Raw genomic sequence first — 20,693 nt, forward strand, 5'->3', positions numbered from 1 at the left:
TTTTTATTTTTTAATAATTTAGTGTTTTATTTTTGTGTTATTTATGTTAAATTTATGGATTATTTTATAATTAAATAAAAATAGTATGTGTATTTGCTATTTGGTGTTTAAATGGAAATATTTTGTACCTGAAAGAGAAATAGTTTATTAGATCATAAATCATAGCGTTTTAAACTGAAATATGTTGCAGTTACCCATATTAATTTTTTTTAAATAATATTTAATTGCATTTATTTGAATAACTACAATTAGTAGTATTCTTCAAATCTTCAAGAATTCGTCTTAAATCAGTATTATTTGAGTCAAATTCATAACAGTAAAATTAATTCTGTATATCCAAATTTAACCAAAAATTATGTTAAACTTTTTTAGTGGTCTAGTTGTAAATTTTTTATTTTTTTTTAATTTGTGGTGATTTAAAAAATGCTCTATACATATATTTTTAATTTTTTTAATATATATTATATGAGTTGTTATTGTGTGTACATAAAAACCTGGAGAAAGTAAATATGGGCAGCAGCTAAAAGGATAGGGCACGCGTTAAGGAAAAGTAAAACTGAAAAAAGTTGACCCGATAAAATCATAAATACTTGTAATTAACGTGCCAATTTTGCAAATAAACTACTTTACATAGAAAAGGGGAAAAATAATTTCTCTCTCTACTCTCACACTTCTCTCTCTCTCTCTACCCTCACCGTCTCCGGCGACGATGCCGGCGCTGGATTCTACAATCGACGGGATTGATTTCCGATACAGCTCTAGTATTTTCTCTCAGCTGAAGGATATCCCGGCGGCCGCATCTGTCGTGCCGGAATGACGCCGCTTTATCAGGGAAGATCCTATTAACTTGTTGCTCCTGGTTCGGATCCGAATCGATGGCTCAATTTCTAATATAATTTGTATGTTTTCCAGCTGGAAAGCTGAATTTGTTGGATTTGTTGTTGTTTTATGTTTTTGTTTTATTTCTTCATAAAACCAGAATAAGAAGCTGGGGGTATACGGATGGGGTTTCGCTGATAAATCGAAGTTTGAATCTTTATTGAAATAGATTTTGATTCTCCTTTTTTTTTTTTTTTTTTTTTTCTTTCCATGGATTGGGAATAATTGAAAGCTTTCAAGTGTGAATATAGTTTTTATTTATAATGTAGGGTGAAGATATTTTTAAAAGGAGAAGTATTTCTTGACCTGAAACAAAATTGATGGGTATAATTGATACATGATGAATACCTGATTTTGTGGGGATGGAAAAATAAAAATGACTTAAAAATAATTTTGGTTTATAACTGGGGTTTTGAAATTTTGGGATTCAATTGATTTGTTAAACCTATTAGTGTGTGTGGTATAGAAAGGGGCTAACATGGATTCCGAAGCCCGGGACTCAAAAAAGTTAAAGCTCTGTTCTTACAACACCAATCTGACGAATCTTGCTCGTTCGGTTGAAGAAGAAACCGAAACGAGTTCAAGAGGAGAAGGTGAAGATGGTCGTGTTTTCGGATCAAGTGATTCCTTTCTCCCTGGCTTGCACGATGACGTGGCTCTAACGTGTCTAGCTCGTGCTAGTAGATCAGATTACGCTTCTCTGTCCTGCCTAAACATGAGATTCTACACGCTTATCAAAAGTGGCTACTTATACGGATTGAGAAGGCAATTGGATATTGTGGAGCATTGGGTCTACATGGTATGTGATCCAAGGGGGTGGGAGGCATTCGACCCCTTCCGAAACAAGTGGGCAAGACTTCCGAAAATACCCTGCGATGACTGTTTCAACTATGCGGACAAAGAGTCACTAGCTGTGGGGAATGAACTCCTAGTCTTCGGGCGCGAGTTGTTCGAATTCGCAATTTGGAAGTACAGTTTGACCAACCGCGATTGGTCAAAGTGTGAAGGAATGAACCGCCCCCGTTGCCTCTTTGCTTCGGGCAGTCTTCGCTCAATAGCTATTGTGGCAGGTGGGAGTGATAAAAACGGGAAAATCTTGAAATCTGCAGAGCTCTACGATTCTTTGACTGGGAAATGGGAGATGCTGCCTAGCATGCACTCGCCACGTAGACTGTGCTCGGGGTTTTTCATGGATGGGAAGTTTTACGTGATCGGTGGAATGACGGGCCCTACAGATTCGTTGACTTGTGCAGAGGAGTTTGACCTCAAGGCAAGAAAGTGGAGGAGAATCGAGGGTATGTACCCGAACGTGAATCGAGCTGCTCAAGCTCCTCCACTCGTTGCTGTTGTAAATAACGAGCTCTATGCGGTTGAGTATATGACCAACATGGTTAAGAGGTATGATAAGGGGAAGAACTCTTGGGTTGAGTTAGGGAGACTTCCGGTTAGGGCTGACTCATCGAATGGGTGGGGGCTTGCTTTCAAGTCTTGTGGAGAGAATCTTCTTGTTGTGGGGGGGCAGAGAGGCCCGGAAGGGGAAGCGATCGTGTTGAATTCTTGGTGTCCGAAAAAGGGGGTTAGAGACGGGGCGTTGGATTGGGAGGTACTAGGTGTGAAGGAGCATGCTGGTGTGTTTGTCTACAATTGTGCTGTCATGGGGTGCTGAAGGAGGGAAGAAACAGAAACAGAAACATAAACAGGTTTTTTAATGCATCTATTGTGTTGTTGTATTCGGTTTTAAGTTTGTTGTATTGTCGTATTTGTGTCGAACGGATTTGTTATTATTGAATTATTCTCTTTTAATTGTTGCATAATAGTTTTTTTTTTTTGGGTTTTATGAGATTCTGAATCTTGTTTTGGTTTCGGAACTTTTCTGTTGTTCGTTTTCTCGGATTTTCTGTGTTCGTCATTCGCATTTTAAAACTGCATGATTCAGAGACACTACTACTTTGCAGTTAACATTGTAAAGTCTAGTGGTTTTTCTTATGTTTTTCAACCTTGTATTTGTAATAAAATGACTTTGACATGGTTTTCATGTTTTTTTTTTGGGTCTTCTTTGACAACCATATTTTTATTTGTTAAACTACGGCCACCCCTGAATTAAGGTCAAATGACGAAAAAATCCCTGGTAATAACATCAACCCCTTAACTATGAATCTTCTTTCACTCCCACCATTGAAGTGTCTATTTTAGTGAATTTTCTAAATTATGTGAAATATTCTCCAATTGGTATCTGTTTTCGAGCTCTACATTTTAAAACAAGATGATCGTAAGATGTGTCTCTGCACTTGTGAATATCAGATTATGATCACGTGTAATTAGATTAATAATTGAGGTGGTTGTAATTACCCAAACACGTGGAGTTTTTCGTAATTTGTCGTTACCTTAGAGGATGGCCGTAATTTAAACTTTTTATTATTCCCAAATGAGGCTTCTTTAATGAAAAGATTGATGCAAATCACAAAGCAACACAACCCCAATAAACAAAGATTAATATTTTAATCATAGCATAAACTTTTTAAAACAACAACACTCCATTCAACATACAACACAAATTCAAAACACAGTTACACAGAGAAGATAAATGGTAAGACAGCTCATATGCTAAATCCACCACCTCCACTCATTTTATTCTTCAACACAACACACAACCAAACACTAAATCGTATCAAATCAAACTCACACCACCATCAAGTAACCCTAGTTAATCCCCCAACCACACATGAGCATACACACCACTCTTCCTCAAACTCTCCACGGTCTTCGTACAGTCAGCACCACTGTCCGGACATCGAAGAAAGAGTTCATCCACACGGCATATACCTCCCGATTTAAACAGCTCGACGAGAATATCCATCTCCACCAACTCCGCTTTCATCATCAGCACAACAAAATCCCCGTCGGAAACAGTCTCGTCAAACCAGCGAGCAAAGTCGAACCCTTCATCGTCACTCGGGGCGCTCATAAACTCGTCCGAGGTAATCTCCGGAGCAGAGGAGTTTCCGGAAAGTTCCGGATGGTACACGAAGTTGATACCCGGATCCGTCACGTAGGACGAAAGCACCGATGCCCTATGGTCGATAACGTACACCTCGAACGCCGCATGGTGGTCCCCACAATAGGTTTTTGACATTTTTGCGACGCTCGTTTTTGCGTACTCACCCGCACCAAGATTGATATAGACCAACTTGCTTCTAGAAGAAATGTTCATGTAGTTGGGGAGATACGAGGGTTCAGGAAACCCTAAAGGCCGTTCGACGTACTTCATGTAGGGCCCGTTATTTGTGACGGAAGCACATTTATCCGGGAGTTGAAAGGCGAAACTCTCGAGCCTCTTTTTGAACACTAAAAGTGAGAAAGATCCAATTTCACATGCATGAATGATATCGGAGCTTTTCAAGAAACCACCGTAGTGGATTTTGTGGGGGCCGACGAGCATAGCACCGGTGCCACCTGGACGTAGGACCCGCTCGATCTCGGAGACTAGTAGGGCCGGGACGGAAACCCTATCGAGATTATCGGAGAAAACAAAGTCGAAAAGATTGTCCTGAAAATCGAGCTCGTACACGAATCTCCTCTTGAGGAGAGAGAAAAACGGGTGCCTTTCGATACTAAAGGCGTTGAAGAACCCTAAATGGCGCAATGCCAATACAGCGGAGCCGGATTTGGGCCCCACGCACAACGCTCCAGCGTTCGATTGCAGCAACTTCTTCTCCATCAATTCTTTGAAAACTGTTCTAGTCAAGTTTTCGCTTTCTCTGCAGGAAACGGGAGAAGCACCGCCGAAGAGGGTTTTCTTCGAGCACGGCCCGGAACTCAAGAAACGGGTGAGGTTGAAACCCGGGTCTGATCCGAAATCGAACGGGCATTCGTCGGCGGCGCTCGAGTACATTGGCTCGACCACTCGAATTTCACGGGTCATTTGGGTTAAACAAACCACAATCACAGCCAATACAAGCATGAAGGCTCTAAGCACCACGCGCCTCATCAACGGCCCACCAAGCAGATGCCATTTCAAGAACTTCTTCAAGTCCATGTTTTTCTTCAACTTAAAAAAAAAAAACGGATCTTTTTTTTTTTCAAGTAGTTTCGAAAGTAGCAGGCGGATCGATCTATACTCTAGTATGAACTCAAAAAAAAGCTCACAGAATAAGATTATTTCAGTAGTTAAAAAAAAGAGATTTTTAAATAGAAAGCCAACTAAGACTAACTGTAGAAAAACACACAGTTTAGCGAGTGCAAAACCTGGAGGAGGTGTGGTTTCCACCCACCATTAATCCCATTGACATTTGAAACCCTAGCCACACCCTTCTCTGAACCCTTCTCCCCATCGGCTCAAACCAATCACCACCCATCTTCAATTTTACCTCAATTCATCACGGAGTTGAGAATTAAGCGCGGAATTACATGTTTTTTAAAAAAAAAATTCTGTAAAATTGTTCAAAATTGAGCTTGAGAAGAAGAATCGAACAGTGGGGTTATGGAAATGGGATGAAATTAAAAGGAGTGGATCTAAAGTAGGTGAAGCGAACGAGGTAGAGAGAGAGAATGAGAGATAGAGAGAGAGAGTGATTGAGCTGTGGAGTTGATATAGAGGTTTGATTTGGACGAAGGTTCGAAACGGTGTCGTTTTTGGGTAAGCAGGTACCTACGTGTACGATGAATATTGGATGCAGAGTGGAAAGTTGAGGTTGACGGAGGACCTACTTATTTAAAGCACCCCATGTGAAAATGGTATCAATTATTTATTTTTTTTGGGGAAAATTGATTCTTATTATTAAGCAAGATATATTAATTTTTAATTATATTTAAATTTATATTTTAATTTTAGTGAAACATACCGTTTTCATCCTTCAAGTATGCACGGATTCAACATTTGGTCCTTCGTGTTTCAAACATTCAACACGTTTAGTTTTTTCCGTCAATTTTTCATTTGCACTGACGATATTAAGTGTGTTCGTATCACTGTCTTAACTAATGGACTAACGGTCCATTGAGTGAGAGGGCCATAAGTGGTAAATTATTAAACATAATGGACCAAATGTGTTTTTTTTATGAACATGAGGGTCATATGTAAAAGGTGCAAACTTGAGGGATGAAAATTGTAATTTTTCCTTTCATTTTATCTCTTACCCCCTCTATTTTTATTTAAGTCCTGCTATTTGAATAACTTTTAATGTTAGATTCGTCTTCATTCTAGATTCTCACGATTACCACCTTATCACCGATGGTCGTCGCCGAGGCACCACCGTCTGGACATCAAAAACTTTCACTGCTGGAATTGAATAGCCCTCCTCCAATAAACTACAACTTCCTCCTCTATGTCCCCGACCAACATATTGCATGGCAGAGCTTCTCCTATCTATTACGATATACTTCAGTTTTTCTGGTATCGATTTTAGTATTATTATGTGATAGTTTACATTTCAGTATTTGTTATATGTTGAGAGCAATATTTTAATATAATCTTCCTATTGTGCTAGTATGACTTAATTTTCAGATGTCTAATTTGGTCCAATGCGTGCCTTTTATTAAATTATTTTCTTGTTATATAAAAATTTATTGCAGGTTGATACTTTTCTTAGAGTGTGGGATTTTTTGGGAATATTGATTTATCACTTGAATTATACTTGTAATATATGAAAAATATTATTATCACAAACTCTTTAATGAGTTTGTTTTTTAATACTTTTAGACCATGAAAGATAGTGTATTAGATTAATGGGTTACTGCAAATAATTAGTAATATATAGTGACTGACAAACTAATGGTCCCAACGGTCTTTTTCTTTCACCAAAAAGTCAATATTTTTATTTTTAAATTATACCAAAGTTTTGCACATGATATGAATATATATTTGATAAATAGGTGACCGTCAGAATTGAATTTAAGTTTTATTTTTCACAACTCTATAACATTGTATCGGATAATTATTTCATCTTAAGAATAATAATATATTTGTTTTAAAGTTATTAAAATGATAACAATCAAAATGGGCGAAATTTAAAAAAAAAAAATTTATTTATAACTAGCAGTTTTCCCCTTGCGATGCACGGGATATTATTTAAATAGTAAAAAGAAAAATTAATCAATTTAATACGAAATAAGAAAATATAGTACACTAATATATTAAAATTTAATAATGTAGTATTATCCATATTTTATGTAACATTAGTTTTTTTAAATTTTACATATTAAGATGATAGGATTTATAATCCAAATGAATAGACTAGATTTAACCAATCGAATTTCTAGCTTATCTCTTAAGATTTGAGATATATTGATAAAAAATAGTAGATTAATAATTGTTGAAAATTATAGTTATAAAATTAATAGAGAAAAAATGTTAAAAGTAAATAATTACATAAGTACCAATAAGGTAGGATCCTTCACGGGTTAGTTTTAATTTTGATAATTGTTAAAAATTATAGTTAGAAATTAGTAGAGAAAAAATATTAAAAATAAATAATTACAGAAATATCATTATGATTTTTTTAGAGTTGCCCAGCGTTTCTTTATTTAATATATAAGATAAGATATGGAAGAGTATACATACTAATATTATTATTATTTATCATAAATGCAATTTTTGGAAAAAAAATTCAGAATATTTGAATTATTTTTTAAAATTATAATCGGATTGACAATCGGCATATAATATGTACTCCAATTCCGATTTTTTTTCCGGAAATCTAGAAAAAGAAAATCCGAAATCCAGAAGATAATTTTGTTCCAAAATCGAGAGTTTTTTAGGCCTTGTTTGATTGCCTCTTAATACAAGAGTAGCTCTTATTCGGCCAGATAGAAGCAATTTAGTTTGTTTGATGCATAACTCTGAATGGAACCAATTACTGCTGACCGATTCAGCCGAAAAATCAAGTCTTATTGATTCAGTGGTCGGCTGAATAGAAATGAATATAATGTCACACAAAATTATCCCCTAAAATTTGTTGGAAGTAGTTGACTTTTTGAAGACAACATAACTCAGAATGAACGCGGTGGCCTTTTTATTAGTTTGCCAGATGTTTCAAAGATTGTTATGTAATTTGTTTTTTATTCATTATTTTATAATAAAAATTTGATTTGCCACAGTTTGGTTCTTCCACTAATATCTATAAAAATGGATACATTTTTACTTTGTTACAGATATTAATTTTACAATGAAGGATTAGAATTATGTTGAAAATTTTATCTTTTATATGTAATAAATGTATAATTTAGATAAATTTTGTGAAAAGAAATTTAATATAATAATTACAATGGACATAGTTAATAATTTTGAGAGTAAATAAATATATATTTAACAATTATGAGATCTAATATCGTAAACTTATATTAGTCAGATGCAATAGCTCTTTCAGTTATCAAACAAATTTAAACGTTCAACATTCAGTAATCAGACTTTTATCTTAATCATTCAATTATGTATTCAACATTCAGTGTACAGTGCTTAATGTTATCAAACAAAGCGTTAATTTGAATTGGAGCAAGTCGATTTTTTTTCCCTTCCAATTTTCATCCGAAGTCCGAATATATGATCCAGTGTTTGATTTAGACATACTCCATTCTTATTGGGCTTTTGTAGATTTTAGGCCCATTCAATTTGAAGATTTGAGATTTTAGGTCCACTCTATATTAAAAACATTGCTTAGTAAACTTATCTTAATTGACACAAGTTCAAACTTATCGTTAGTCTAGTTCGGTTTTACATTTTTTGTATGGTTTGCAAACTATTATACGAGCATGTCGGTTTATTCAGTGCACCTATACGATTGGTTACGGGTTCCTCGATTAAAAAGAAAGTAATTAAATTTTTTATTATAATTATTTTAATGAACATGTTAATTTCACGAAAAAAGTAATTTAATAATTTTTTTTCTTTTAACTATTTAACACAATAATATCTTTTATTTGTCACTTATTTATTTATTTATTTATTTTTCTTAATCCTAAATGTTGAGAGTGGTTTATATTTTCCTACATGCGTAAAGTATAAAGCAGTTTTAAAACTGAAACCCCACTTCTACATTCATACCCAAACCCTCCAATGTCTGAAATCCCGCCAACACAAACCCTAACCCCTCCAATGGACGCCCTCGATTCCTCCGATCAATCGAACCCATCGGAAGTCCGGCTAATAGAAACCCTAACCTCTCCAATGGATGCTTGCGATTCCTCCGACCTATCGAATCCATTGGAAATTCCTCCCGATTCCTCCGCCGCCGACACCAACCTGCCGGAGAAGCGGAAGCGGGAGTCCGAACCTGAACCGGAAACTCCAACCGACCCGACCCAATCGCAGAAGCAGCATCCAATGTCGAAAACGAGCCTCTGCTCGTACTTCCGGAGATTCGGGGAGTCATGCAGCCATGGGGAATCGTGCCGGTACGCTCACGGAGAGGCGGAGCTCAAGCCACGGCCCGATAACACCTGGGACCCCACCTCTGAGCGGGCGAAGAAGATGGCCAAAACAAAGGAGGAAGAGGCGGCAGCGGCGGCGGAGAAGTGTGGTGTAATGATGACCGATGCTGTGGAGGGGAATGGGGAGGAATCTTCTCCTGGTTTGTCGAAATGCCTCGTTAATTTACCTATGAAGTGGAGTTCCGATAATTTGAGAAGCTTCCTCACCGAACAGGTTACTATTTATTGTCTAATTCTGTAATTACTTTTTCCATCAACTGTTACTTTATCTGAGTTTTTTTGTCCTCCGATTTTTCGATGTATGTTTCGTGTTATTTGCTTGAGTTGATACATAATGCTTGATGTATGCCGTGCGGTCTGATAAAAATTGCTACTCCAGGGAATTGTGTTTAAATCAGCCAAGAAAAAGAAAGGGATGATTGTTGGATTTGCTACTTTTGAAAGCGCAGAGCAAGCAAAGATTGCTGCAGAGGTACACTTGAGAATTGAGATTCATTTTTCGAAACATTATCAGATGTCTGAAATTGGTTATTCAGACTGATATTCTTGAATTTGCAGGAATTGGATGGGAAATCCATTGGCAATAACAGAACTTTAAAGGTTTCAGACGTCATTCCCCGGCCATTTGAGAAAAGTAATAAAGTTGTTACGACTCAGAAATTGGAAAATACTTCGACAGATGGTGACATGAATGAGTCTGCAAGCAATGACGAGAATGGCAATCTAGTTACCGATGGTTCAGTTTCAAAGGGTAGAAGTGCACGTGATGCAGTCACTCCACTTGCTCACATGTCATATTCTGATCAGCTGGAGCACAAGAAAAACTCTCTGGCCCAAACTCTCAAAAAACTAGTTAGTAAAAAAAATACGTAATTTATTTTCTCGCCTTTTGCAACTGATGGAATCCAATTCCATTTGCAGTCTACTAATCGGGGTTTTCGTTTTTGTTATTTGTAGACTCGCAATGCTCGTAAGGCTTGTCCAAACGGTGTTTCACTTCCAGAATGGATTCTGAATGCCAGAGAAATAGGTTCGGGTCTGACCATGTCTATGAAGTTCAATAAAATTATTATGCAAAAATTTGCATTTTGCCTGTAATATGTAAATTATACGGAGAAGTATAAACATTATGTTACAATGCTAGCTGAGAAGAAATCCTCACTTTTATTTCATTATAATAAATTACTATCTCAGTCTCTCTTACTCAAAATGCTCTTTGACCTATTCTCTGTGCTGACATTCAGGCGGTCTTCCATGCAAGTTGGAGGGTATTATTGAATCACCTCTTGTTAATGGATACCGTAACAAGTGCGAATTCTCCGTTGGATGTTCCTTGCAAGGCAAGCATACAGTGGGTTTTTTACTTGGGAATTTCAGGTGGGGGTCTGCAATTATTAAATAGTAATAATTATTTGATGTGCTTTTTTTTTTCCACTCGAAAATAATTGGAAAATTTGTGTAGGGAGGGTGTGACTGCTGTTGAGGAACCTGTTGACTGTCCAAATGTTTCCAAAATTGCCTGCAAATATGCCACTGTTTTTCAAGAATTTCTGCAGCAGCATTCAGCCTTGCCCGTATGGAACAGATTGAACAATTCTGGATTCTGGCGTCAACTTACTGTATGTTTCGTACAACAAATACTGTGAATATCAATTGAAGTAGTTGAGTTTGTTTATGGTCCAAAAATTGATGAATTTTGCTTCATTTCAGAAACCAAAATAAACATTGCGATACCTTTTTTTAAATACTATTGAATAGAAAGTACCAAAAGTTCTTCCACTGACTGTTTGTATCCTATATTTATATCAAGGTTCGTGAAGGAAAGAAGGCTTGCCAGATAGTTGATGTTGACAATCCTGAAACCAATATTTCAGAGGTCCTTCTCATAGTTCAGGTTCATGTTCTACTGCCTTTCAATTTCGAGCGACCGCCTTTTGTAAAATTCATTTATTGATCGTATAGAATACTCACTTGATTTAAGTCTGTTTTCAGTAATCTATTTAAAATATGTGTTTTGGTCTGCAAATCCTTATATACTTGATTGGTTATGTTGCAGGTTTGCACAAAGGGTTTTGATGACGGGCAGGTGAAAGATGAACTTGAACGTTTAGCTCAAGCATTTTCTGTGGGATCTCCTCCTTTGCCTCTTACAGCATTTGTAGTTCAGGTAAGAGTCAGAAAGCCAAGTGTATATTTTCTGTGGATTTTGATTTTGGTATTTCTTTCAAGAATGTTAAAATAGATTTCTAAAAAAGGTTGTGATCGAATTATCAAGTCGATCCGACGAATTATGGACTTTTGATTATTTTAATGGGTTTAAGTAGCAAGTACTCCGCAAATTCGACGTAGTACTATCTACTCAACTGCTACTTAGTTGGCCTAAATCTGTGACATATCTTTGCTTAATGGATGTTCGGCTCCTTATCTCCACCCTCTCATTTAGCTGTTCCATAATGCATATATTTTTTGGGGTCTTAGCATGCACACTTGCTAGTTCGTGAAGCATTCAGTGATCTTAAAATTTTATTATAAATAATTTTGAATTCCAGGTATTAGATAATTAGATAGGAAAGAGTTTTCCAACTCAGTTATTGTGTTTTTCGTTGGCAACTTATTTGTTGGATTGTAGTTGGGAATTAAATACAAAAATTATTCTGATTTCCAATGAAAAGCAACTGCAATCTCCATCAGTACGTCACGTTGGTGTCAGACTCTTGTCTCTGGGCACCCTTCTTTGTTAATTTATTAGTACCTTGAAATTTAAATGTTAAATGCACTCAAAATAGAAGAAGAAAAAAATCATGTGTGATATTTTATCAATTATATGCATCTTAATCCTATTGTATTGTGCCATCTTTATCCAGGATCACACTGGAATATCAAATGCTGCACCAGCTGATGCACCTCTGCGATGTGTTTTTATCAATAAAGGAGGCGAAGGCGTACTGGAGATAGCTAATGATGTAGAACCAAGAATTCATGACCACATCAGCAATCTTCGGTTTTCTATATCTCCATCAGCTTTCTTTCAGGTGCAATCACCTGATTACTTTGTGAAATTCTACTCATTTAAGAAACACCCATAAATAAAGAAAAAAATGGAGAAAGATTCTTTCTCAAATCTCACATTGTTAATTTCAATTTGTTTTCAAATTCTGGCAGGTTAATACGCTTGCTGCTGAGAAGTTGTATTCACTTGCTGGAGACTGGGCTGGTCTTGGTCCCGACACTTTACTCTTTGATATTTGCTGTGGGACTGGGACAATAGGCCTCACTTTAGCCCATCGTGTTGGTATGGTAATGCTTAACAGTCCATTTTAATATTACATTAATCTCCCTTTTTTCTGCATTGCTTGTAGGGTTTGTCAATTGTATAAATTTAGATAATTTATCGAGACAGAAAATTGATGAGATAACGTAATATGGAGTTCTTTATCTCCCAGCCACCCCATATTAGTTCCTTAGAATGATAAATGATTATGAGCTTCAATTTGTTCAGGTGGTCGGCATTGAAATGAATGCTTCTGCAGTTGTAGATGCACAGAGAAATGCAGAAATTAACGGCATAAAAAACTGCAGATTTGTCTGTGGAAAGGTTAGTATTTTTTCTATTTGTCCTTGTTCTTTCTTTGGGAGATCAATCTTGACCAAGTATGTATTAATTTGTGTTGCGCTAATTCGATGTGCCCTGTTGCACTATCAGGCTGAGGATGTCACTGGGTCGTTGATGAAAGAGTACTTATCTTTACCAGAAAAGCCATGTGATGATGTCAGCATAGCATCACAAAACAAAGAGGAGTCTGAAGTAGAACGTGCTGAAGAAAGGAACTCAAGCGTCGACCCCGAAAACGGGTTTAATGCAAGTACACGTGCAACAGACGAAACCCAGTTGGAGAAGCAATGCATCCCGGAGAATAATTCCCCACTGCATCGATTCAAAAACGTTGTTGCTATAGTGGACCCCCCACGTGTTGGACTTCATCCCACTGTAAGTGGTTTTGAAGTATTTAATTGCACCCGATGTACTTATGGGAAAATGTTATTCCATTCAACTAAATAATAATGTACTTGTGTGAATGCAGGTGATCAAAGTTCTACGCACACAATCGCAGTTGAAGAGGCTTGTGTAAGTTGTCCTTGAGTGAATTTAGCATTTGTTTTTATTTCATATGAATTTATTTTGGAAATGTAATTTAAACCCAATTCTCCTTTTTTCAGCTACATTTCGTGTAATCCCGAAAGTTTGGTGGCAAATGCTATCGAGCTCTGCACTCCATCACCAGACAATATCGAGAAAGGAAATAACAAGAACAACAGGGGATGGAGAAATATGAGTTCGGCTGGTCTTGCTCGACACAGAGCAAAGTCCATGCCGAATTCTGAGCCGTTCAAACCCATCAAAGCAATGGCTGTCGATCTTTTTCCCCATACACCACACTGTGAGCTAGTGATGCTTCTCGAGAGGTAAATACGCCTCTCATGAGATAATTATATCTGTTTGCTTTGCAGTGTTTTTTGAGCTTATTTGTTCCTTTGATTAGTTCAGCTAAACCTGTTAATTAACTTGTTTAAGTATTTATGAGGAAATCTTCTTTATTGTGTTAAAAATGATTTTGGCCTTCGCGTTTTTCGTTAATCCCGGGATTATGATGATTATAATTTTTTATTCATATGCTCCTTTTCTTTTTTATTCCTTTTTTGTACTAATATTTAGTATTTATGGATAAAATTGCCCTTTTTTTTATTTAGTTTTATCAAGGGTTATATTAATTCCAGATTTTGTTAATCCCTCCGTTCCTTTATAATTGTCGTGTTTTAAGCTTTGAGATGGATTAACAATCTCATTAAATATGGCTTGATTTTAGGAATATGTATGGTCTTGTACTAAAATGCCCTTGCCATTACGAGAATTAATAAGTCTCGAGTTGTGGAAAAACAAAAATAAATTAAAAAATAAATATATTCTAGTGTGAAAGAATCTGCAAATATTGACTGAAGTTGTGATAATCTTTTGAAGTCTGATTTGTGAGAAAAGAATAAAAAAACTCATCAATAGTCAGAAGGAAAATCAAAGGAATAAAGAATCAGATCTATAAAGAAAAAGTAGATGTTGATTAGAGCGTGTTGAACTAAAAATAACTTTGTGGCCGGAATTTTCTATTTAAATAGACTGATTAATTGCTTAATGGTGCATAAGTATCTAATATAATCCCTTGTTTAATTAATTTAAACTTTTGCCACGAGATATATTTGGAACAGCAAGAAAGTGGAGACTGCTTTTATATGTTATATCTGTTCAAATACTCAATCTTTCCTTATCAAAACAAATCATTGAGATTAACATAAAATCAAACTATTATTAGTAATATTTGTCGTTTTGGATCGATGCATGTATATTAAGAAAACTAACAAGTATTCATGAATTATAAAAAATGGGCTCTTTGAGAAAATCCCCTCACTATTTTTTTAAATGGAGGGAGGCCCAAAATATTTTAGTTCATTTGAGAAAAGCTACACCCATTTTCAGCCATTATGTTTTCCAACTTTGCCCCCGCCCGCCACATCATCACTGGGTCACGCGCTCATCGATTTTTCTTTTTTTTTTTTCCATTTTTTTTCCCGTCTTTTCTGTATCAGTTTCCTTAATCGACTATGCTTCATAGTCGATTAAGGAAATTATTTAATTTTTTAATTTTTTTTTTGTTTTTAATTTTTTTTATATCAGGTATATTAATTGACTATGATGTGAAGCATAGTCGATTAAGAATCTGCTCTAAAAATAACAAATCACCATTGCGAAAAAAATACAAAATCAAATATATATTACAAAAACAAAAAATATACAAATATTATAAATGATTTATACAATTGGAATCAATAAACAAAAAGTTCAAAAAAAATAAAAAAAATTGGAGTCGATCAACCTTAATCGACTGCCAGAGCATAGTCGGATTAGCTTAATCGACTATGAACATGTACATAGTCAATTAAGGTTTCAGCATGCGCGAAATTCTCTACCGGTGCCGTCCTCCACCTGATCCACCAAAAAACCCTAAATCTGCCTCCTCATCGTCACCACACCGCTGCCACAACACACCATCACCACCTTACTTTGACATTATGACGGTTTTTTATTACAAATAAATAAATAAAATCACAACTCGCACCACCAATCAAAGCAGAACCACCACCCATCAAAATCAGATTCCAATCGACAATTTTACCTCTTTTCGCCGCCGATGTAACAATCGTGGCATTCGAACTCAGAATCGCTATCAAAATCATCATCATCTTTATGGCTTTTGTTAAGATCTGCAACGACGGCGACAGCGACGACGACTTCAACGAAATTGACATCGTTGTTCTGGCGGTGATGTCGGTGGTTGGTTCTTCATCTTCCGATAAGAGAGAATGAGAGAAAAGTATAAAAGAGAGAAAAAAAAACAGAGAAAAACGCGAGAGAAGAGACGGAAAAGAGAAAATAAAATTAGGGTTTTGAAAGAGTATAATAGACAATTAATTGTAGTTTTGGAATTATCAAAATATCACTTGGGTGGATATTAGCTAAGGGGGTTTTCTCTAATTATTTTTGAAATGGGGTGTTTCCTTAACTCATTTTCCTAGATGAGGGGGTTCTTGCTAATTATCTCTATAAAAAAAACATATAAAAATAATTAACATACAGTTCTGTTATTATTTTTTATTTATTAATTATCTCTTAAGTAATTAGCAATAATAAGTGTAGAATTGAATAAGCAAATGATAAGTAATTTTAATTTTTAAGATTGTTTTTGATAAAAATCTGCCTACCTAATTTTCTCCTATCTGTGTATTTTATAATTAAATATAAAAAGCAAAACAAAGATGATAAGAAAGTGATAGAGCACTTATCGAATGAGTAATGCCAAATTAAAGCAACATAACTTTTTCACACAGGCACAAATTATTCCTATCCGTATGTCTATCTATCCCTTGTTCCATATTTAGCTTGAGACTAATTATAAAATAGATAAATAAATAACCTCTTTTTTGGAGTAATATTCAAGATTTACTCCATAAAAATGGGATAATCTATAATATACAAAATGAGAAAAAAGTAATAAAAAAAAAAGAAGGTAAATTACAAAAACTCCCCTGAATTTAGGCTAAATACAAAAATGCCCCCATCTATCCGTAATTACTAAACCCCCGTCATTTGTTAACGTCTTACAGTGTGATTTTCATGGAATCTTTTAATTCCACATAATATTTTTTGAAAAATACCGATTCTACCCAGACGTGACATTTCTTTATGCTACTTTTTAAAGATAAAAAATACTCTTACACGGTAATGGTAATACTAAAAACTTGTCAATTTGTCATTTAAGAAGAATAAAGATTCCGTGTAACGGTCCTCATATGGTAATTTTTATCTTTAAAAAATAACATAAAGAAATGCCATGGCTGCAAGGGTAGAATCGACATTTTTCAAGAAATATTCCCTTCAATAAAAATGATTTCGTGAAAAATCACACCATAAGGGTTCGGAGTAATACGAAAACAAATGCCGAGGGATTTTCGGTAATTACAGATAGGTGGGGGCATTTTTCGTAATTTAGTCTAAGTTCAGGGGTTTTGCGTAATTTACCGAAAAACAATAATAAAAAAAAATTAAGAGAGACATGCCCATGGCCCCACCTCTCAGCAGTTGGTGAAAAGGTGATGAAGAAAGCCCCCACTCACTCTGTGTGTGTGAGAGAGAGAGGAGAGAGAGAGAGAAGAGAAGAGAGAGAAAGTGGGGATTAATGGAAATTGAAAGCAGCAGTAGCAGTAGCAGTGCCCTCCACTCTTGTTGCGGAGAATTTCCTGTGGAAACCATTAATGTCAATTCTGTAAATACCATACCAAATTACCAACCACCACCTGCTTCATTCACTCACTCCCCTCCCCCCATCAACAATTCCATTAACCTTTTTTTTCTCACTCTAAAAATTCAGGTAGAGCGAGAAACTCCGAATAATTCCACTTATTTGGGGATAGAGATCGAATTCTAGTGAGAGAAAACGATGACCACTGAAGAAAACAACACACCGCTGCATCATACGATTATTCCTACATCCGAAAGAGAACCAGCTCTTCCAATTATCCCTAAGGTTTGGCTTTCTGATTTTTTTTTTTTGATTGCACGAGTTCTGAAATAGTGAAAATAGTTTATTAGATTATCGCAATAATTAGATTTTTAATAAATGTGGTTTTGATTATTTTTTGAGTTTTTTTTTTTCTGTTGTAAATGTAATTGAAATAACAGGTTTTGCCTTCGATTAGTTTTTTGAGTTTTGGCTGTTGATTTAATCTAATGTTCTTCAATTTATCTAACAATTGTGATTGTAAAAAAAAAAAATTGAACTAACAACTTTTGTCAATGATGGGATTTTTTATTTTTCGTTGGAGTTAACTAGTTTACGATATGTCGATACACCAGTTCGATATGCAATTCAAAGTCTGTATTAGGAGTCTAGTAATGGCAATTCGTTCCGATTAACCATCGAAACAACGCGAGTAAACCGACATGTTAAACTTATCGATTACAAGAAACTGGATCAATTTTTTTTCAAGGTTTTTGTAAGCATTTTGTAATTTAATTAGCCTTTCCTCAGATGGACGAATCCTCGGGTGTGGCCAAAGAAACATCGCAGGGGAAACAGTGGAAAAAGCCGAATCTATTCTTGGAGATACCGAACAGAACATCGGAAATGCCTCTTCAAGAATTCGTTCAAATAAACATGCCTCCATTAACAACTCCCACCCCGAAAAGAGTGAACTTCTTTATATCTTCGAGCCCGTCTTCCGACTCAAGACTAACTGCACCCTCATCGACCAGAGGGAAATCTTCATCATCTATCAGAAGCCTACTGCCTAAATTGAGCTTCAAATTTCGGGGTTCTGATTCAGATTTGGAGAAGGCTGAGTCAGCTCCTTCGACTGTGGCTAATCAAGGTAATAAGCCGCCAGTTTCGAGGTCATGGTCGTTTTCGAAGATATTTACACCTAGGATGAAGAGGACTTCGTCTTTGCCTGTGTCTCCGTTTGAAAATCAAGATCAAGACAGTGCTCATGGTGGGAGGATAAACAGTCATCTCACACTTGATGTAAGCTGTTAGATATTTTTTATTTTATTTTAAATATAATGTTTTGGTACCCGAGTTGTCGTTCCTTCATACTATATTTTGTAGAAATATATATGTGTAAAATGATATAGAATAATAGGCTACCTAGTTATTGATGCAAACCTTACAAAAATTCATTATCAATAGAAATTAAAATGATATAGAATAGGCTTTTATAATTAGATGATCTAATATTCCATAAATTATGACGGTATAATTAGTCGATAAATATGTGTTTATTAAGTATTTTTTATGTTTGAAAATGTATCCATTTTCATGCAAGTAATTGTGCTGTATGAAATAAAACTTATAAACTAGTGCATGAAACTAAATATTTCCTTTTAAATACAGAAAAAAATATTTTAGGAAAATTAATGTATAATAAAATCGATACGTAACTTTTTTTTAAATTCCAAATTGTTGATTGTTTCTTGCAGAAAAAAGAAGTTCCGCACATGCCCCGCTCATTTTCTTTACCCGTAATCAACAAGGAAAAAGCCATCCAAAAATCGAATTCTTTCTTCCGTGTCACTCTCTCAACTCCAAGAACGAAGGATGACAACATCTCTCAAGATTTGTCAATTGCCACAACACAACACAATGGTAAATATTGTTATTACCTTAATTAATAATGCAATAACATATATATATATATATATATATATATATATATATATAATATATATATATATATATATATATATATTTCATCGAATGTTGTTATATAAGATCTGAAGTTTTGCACTCATGGAATTTCCAGAAAACAACGAAGCGAATGAAGGTGATCAAGATATACCTGAAGAAGAAGCCGTTTGTCGAATCTGCTTCGTCGAACTATGTGAAGGCGGAGAAACCCTAAAGATGGAATGTAGCTGCAAAGGCGAACTCGCTTTAGCTCATCAAGAATGTGCCTTAAAATGGTTCTCAATTAAAGGTAACAAAACATGCGATATTTGCAATCAAGAAGTTCGAAATCTACCCGTCACGCTTTTACGTATTCAAAGCTGTGTAAACAATCGCAATGCTGCAAGGCCAGCTAATTTCGGAGACATCGAATTCAGCGGTGTCAGGCAAGCAAAATTCATTTTTATTTTTATTTTTTTTCTTTTTTATTATTAATTAATTATATTGTTTGTCTGAAGTTTTTAATTTTTTTCGTTTCTTTTATGTATGTAGGGTTTGGCAGGAGTTTCCTATTCTTGTAATTATCAGTATGCTGGCTTACTTTTGTTTTCTCGAGCAGCTATTGGTAAGATAAAACCGAAATTCATTTTTTTGCTAACCATGATTAATTCTTTACTAATAGCTCGGGTTAAATGCAGGTGAAGAAAATGGACACAAGTGCAATTGCTATATCACTTCCATTTTCTTGCGTACTTGGCATCCTTTCTTCTGTAACTTCTGCAACTATGGGTACGTTCCGAATTTATTTGAAAATTAAACTTCAATAAATGCGGCTAGTATTAGAAATAAAAAAAGTAGTATAATTAATCTCTCTCAAAAGGGCTAACATTCTTGATATTTTTAGTGAGGAGAAGATTTGTATGGTTGTATGCATCGATTCAATTCGGTCTCGTGGTTCTCTGTGCTCATATCTTCTACGATTTGGTAAGAAATTATTTTTTCGTGTCGCGAATTTTCTTTAATTAGCAAAATAAAAAAAAATTAATTATATATACAGGTTTTTCAATTTAGCTTTTTTTTTTTTTTTTTTGATATTTGTAGGTTCATGTGCAAGCAGTTGTATCGGTCCTTCTATCGACATTTGCTGGATTTGGTGTGGCGATGTGTGGAGCTTCGATTCTCGTGGAGTTTCTGAGATGGAGAGCACGCCATGGGGCCCACAGGGCCGTCTCGAATCGAGTGGAAAATCCGGAAAATCTTAATCGGAGCTAATTTAATGAAATGAAAATTGAGATAATTGCAGTTTCTGTAAAGAGATGAAGATGGATTTTTCCTTCCATTGAACTTATTTATTATGTACATAGAATGAATTTCAGACAGTTCATATTTATGGTATTTTTAAGACTGGAAGATTAGAATGGAAGATTATTTATATATCTATAAGTTCTTTTTATACATTTTCAATTTTTCATATAAATATATTCAAAATATATATTATTATTAACTGTCAATTTGCAATTAATATTTAAATCATATAAATAATGAGGGGAAAAAGAAAAAAAAAATTGGATATTCACAATTCAAATGCGTTTATAACTTTTTCAAAATTTGCAAAATTGCCCA

At 35.2% G+C, this 20,693-nt stretch overlaps 4 protein-coding genes across 4 annotated transcripts; 3 read left to right on the plus strand and 1 right to left on the minus strand.

The window, feature by feature from the left end:
- The first annotated feature begins 499 nt into the window (after positions 1-499).
- On the plus strand, positions 500-2,682 carry LOC105949091 (Galactose oxidase/kelch repeat superfamily protein). The gene has a single exon (XM_012972359.2). The coding sequence runs from the start codon at positions 1,358-1,360 to the stop codon at positions 2,543-2,545; it is 1,188 nt and encodes a 395-aa protein (XP_012827813.1). The 5' UTR covers positions 500-1,357; the 3' UTR covers positions 2,546-2,682.
- A 677-nt stretch (positions 2,683-3,359) lies between these two features.
- LOC105948998 (uncharacterized) lies at positions 3,360-5,439 on the minus strand. Its single transcript, XM_012972263.2, has 2 exons — positions 5,125-5,439; positions 3,360-4,927 (listed from the first exon to the last, which is right to left on the minus strand). The coding sequence occupies exon 2, from the start codon at positions 4,913-4,915 to the stop codon at positions 3,584-3,586; it is 1,332 nt and encodes a 443-aa protein (XP_012827717.1). The 5' UTR covers positions 4,916-4,927; positions 5,125-5,439; the 3' UTR covers positions 3,360-3,583.
- Positions 5,440-8,834: 3,395 nt separating this feature from the next.
- Positions 8,835-13,970, plus strand: LOC105948997 (zinc finger (CCCH-type) family protein). Its single transcript, XM_088817201.1, has 14 exons — positions 8,835-9,514; positions 9,680-9,772; positions 9,859-10,152; positions 10,258-10,330; positions 10,545-10,677; positions 10,763-10,919; positions 11,111-11,194; positions 11,357-11,467; positions 12,165-12,332; positions 12,463-12,597; positions 12,800-12,895; positions 13,004-13,288; positions 13,383-13,426; positions 13,519-13,970. The coding sequence occupies exons 1-14, from the start codon at positions 8,927-8,929 to the stop codon at positions 13,766-13,768; spliced, it is 2,511 nt and encodes an 836-aa protein (XP_088673327.1). The 5' UTR covers positions 8,835-8,926; the 3' UTR covers positions 13,769-13,970.
- A 3,005-nt stretch (positions 13,971-16,975) lies between these two features.
- On the plus strand, positions 16,976-20,485 carry LOC105949190 (RING/U-box superfamily protein). The gene is made up of 8 exons (XM_088817202.1): positions 16,976-17,432; positions 17,937-18,428; positions 18,884-19,049; positions 19,207-19,516; positions 19,623-19,695; positions 19,769-19,859; positions 19,975-20,054; positions 20,172-20,485. The coding sequence occupies exons 1-8, from the start codon at positions 17,346-17,348 to the stop codon at positions 20,340-20,342; spliced, it is 1,470 nt and encodes a 489-aa protein (XP_088673328.1). The 5' UTR covers positions 16,976-17,345; the 3' UTR covers positions 20,343-20,485.
- Positions 20,486-20,693: the final 208 nt, after the last annotated feature.

Source organism: Erythranthe guttata, chromosome 4 (genome assembly GCF_056151865.1).
Source record: "Erythranthe guttata isolate IM_541 chromosome 4, IM_541, whole genome shotgun sequence".
Lineage (NCBI taxonomy): Eukaryota > Viridiplantae > Streptophyta > Magnoliopsida > Lamiales > Phrymaceae > Erythranthe > Erythranthe guttata.

What these genes read in the sequence shown, in the direction of transcription:
- LOC105948998 (XM_012972263.2), bottom strand. Translation starts at nt 4,915, where the DNA reads ATGGACTTGAAGAAGTTCTTGAAATGGCATCTGCTTGGTGGGCCGTTG.
- LOC105949190 (XM_088817202.1), top strand. Translation starts at nt 17,346, where the DNA reads ATGACCACTGAAGAAAACAACACACCGCTGCATCATACGATTATTCCT. An exon ending in GTTTTCTCGAGCAGCTATTG is followed by an intron (nt 19,696 to 19,768) that starts GTAAGATAAAAC and finishes GGTTAAATGCAG; the next exon opens with GTGAAGAAAATGGACACAAG. An exon ending in CTCATATCTTCTACGATTTG is followed by an intron (nt 20,055 to 20,171) that starts GTAAGAAATTAT and finishes TGATATTTGTAG; the next exon opens with GTTCATGTGCAAGCAGTTGT.
- LOC105948997 (XM_088817201.1), top strand. Translation starts at nt 8,927, where the DNA reads ATGTCTGAAATCCCGCCAACACAAACCCTAACCCCTCCAATGGACGCC. An exon ending in CTCCATCAGCTTTCTTTCAG is followed by an intron (nt 12,333 to 12,462) that starts GTGCAATCACCT and finishes AAATTCTGGCAG; the next exon opens with GTTAATACGCTTGCTGCTGA. An exon ending in TCGCAGTTGAAGAGGCTTGT is followed by an intron (nt 13,427 to 13,518) that starts GTAAGTTGTCCT and finishes TCCTTTTTTCAG; the next exon opens with CTACATTTCGTGTAATCCCG.
- LOC105949091 (XM_012972359.2), top strand. Translation starts at nt 1,358, where the DNA reads ATGGATTCCGAAGCCCGGGACTCAAAAAAGTTAAAGCTCTGTTCTTAC.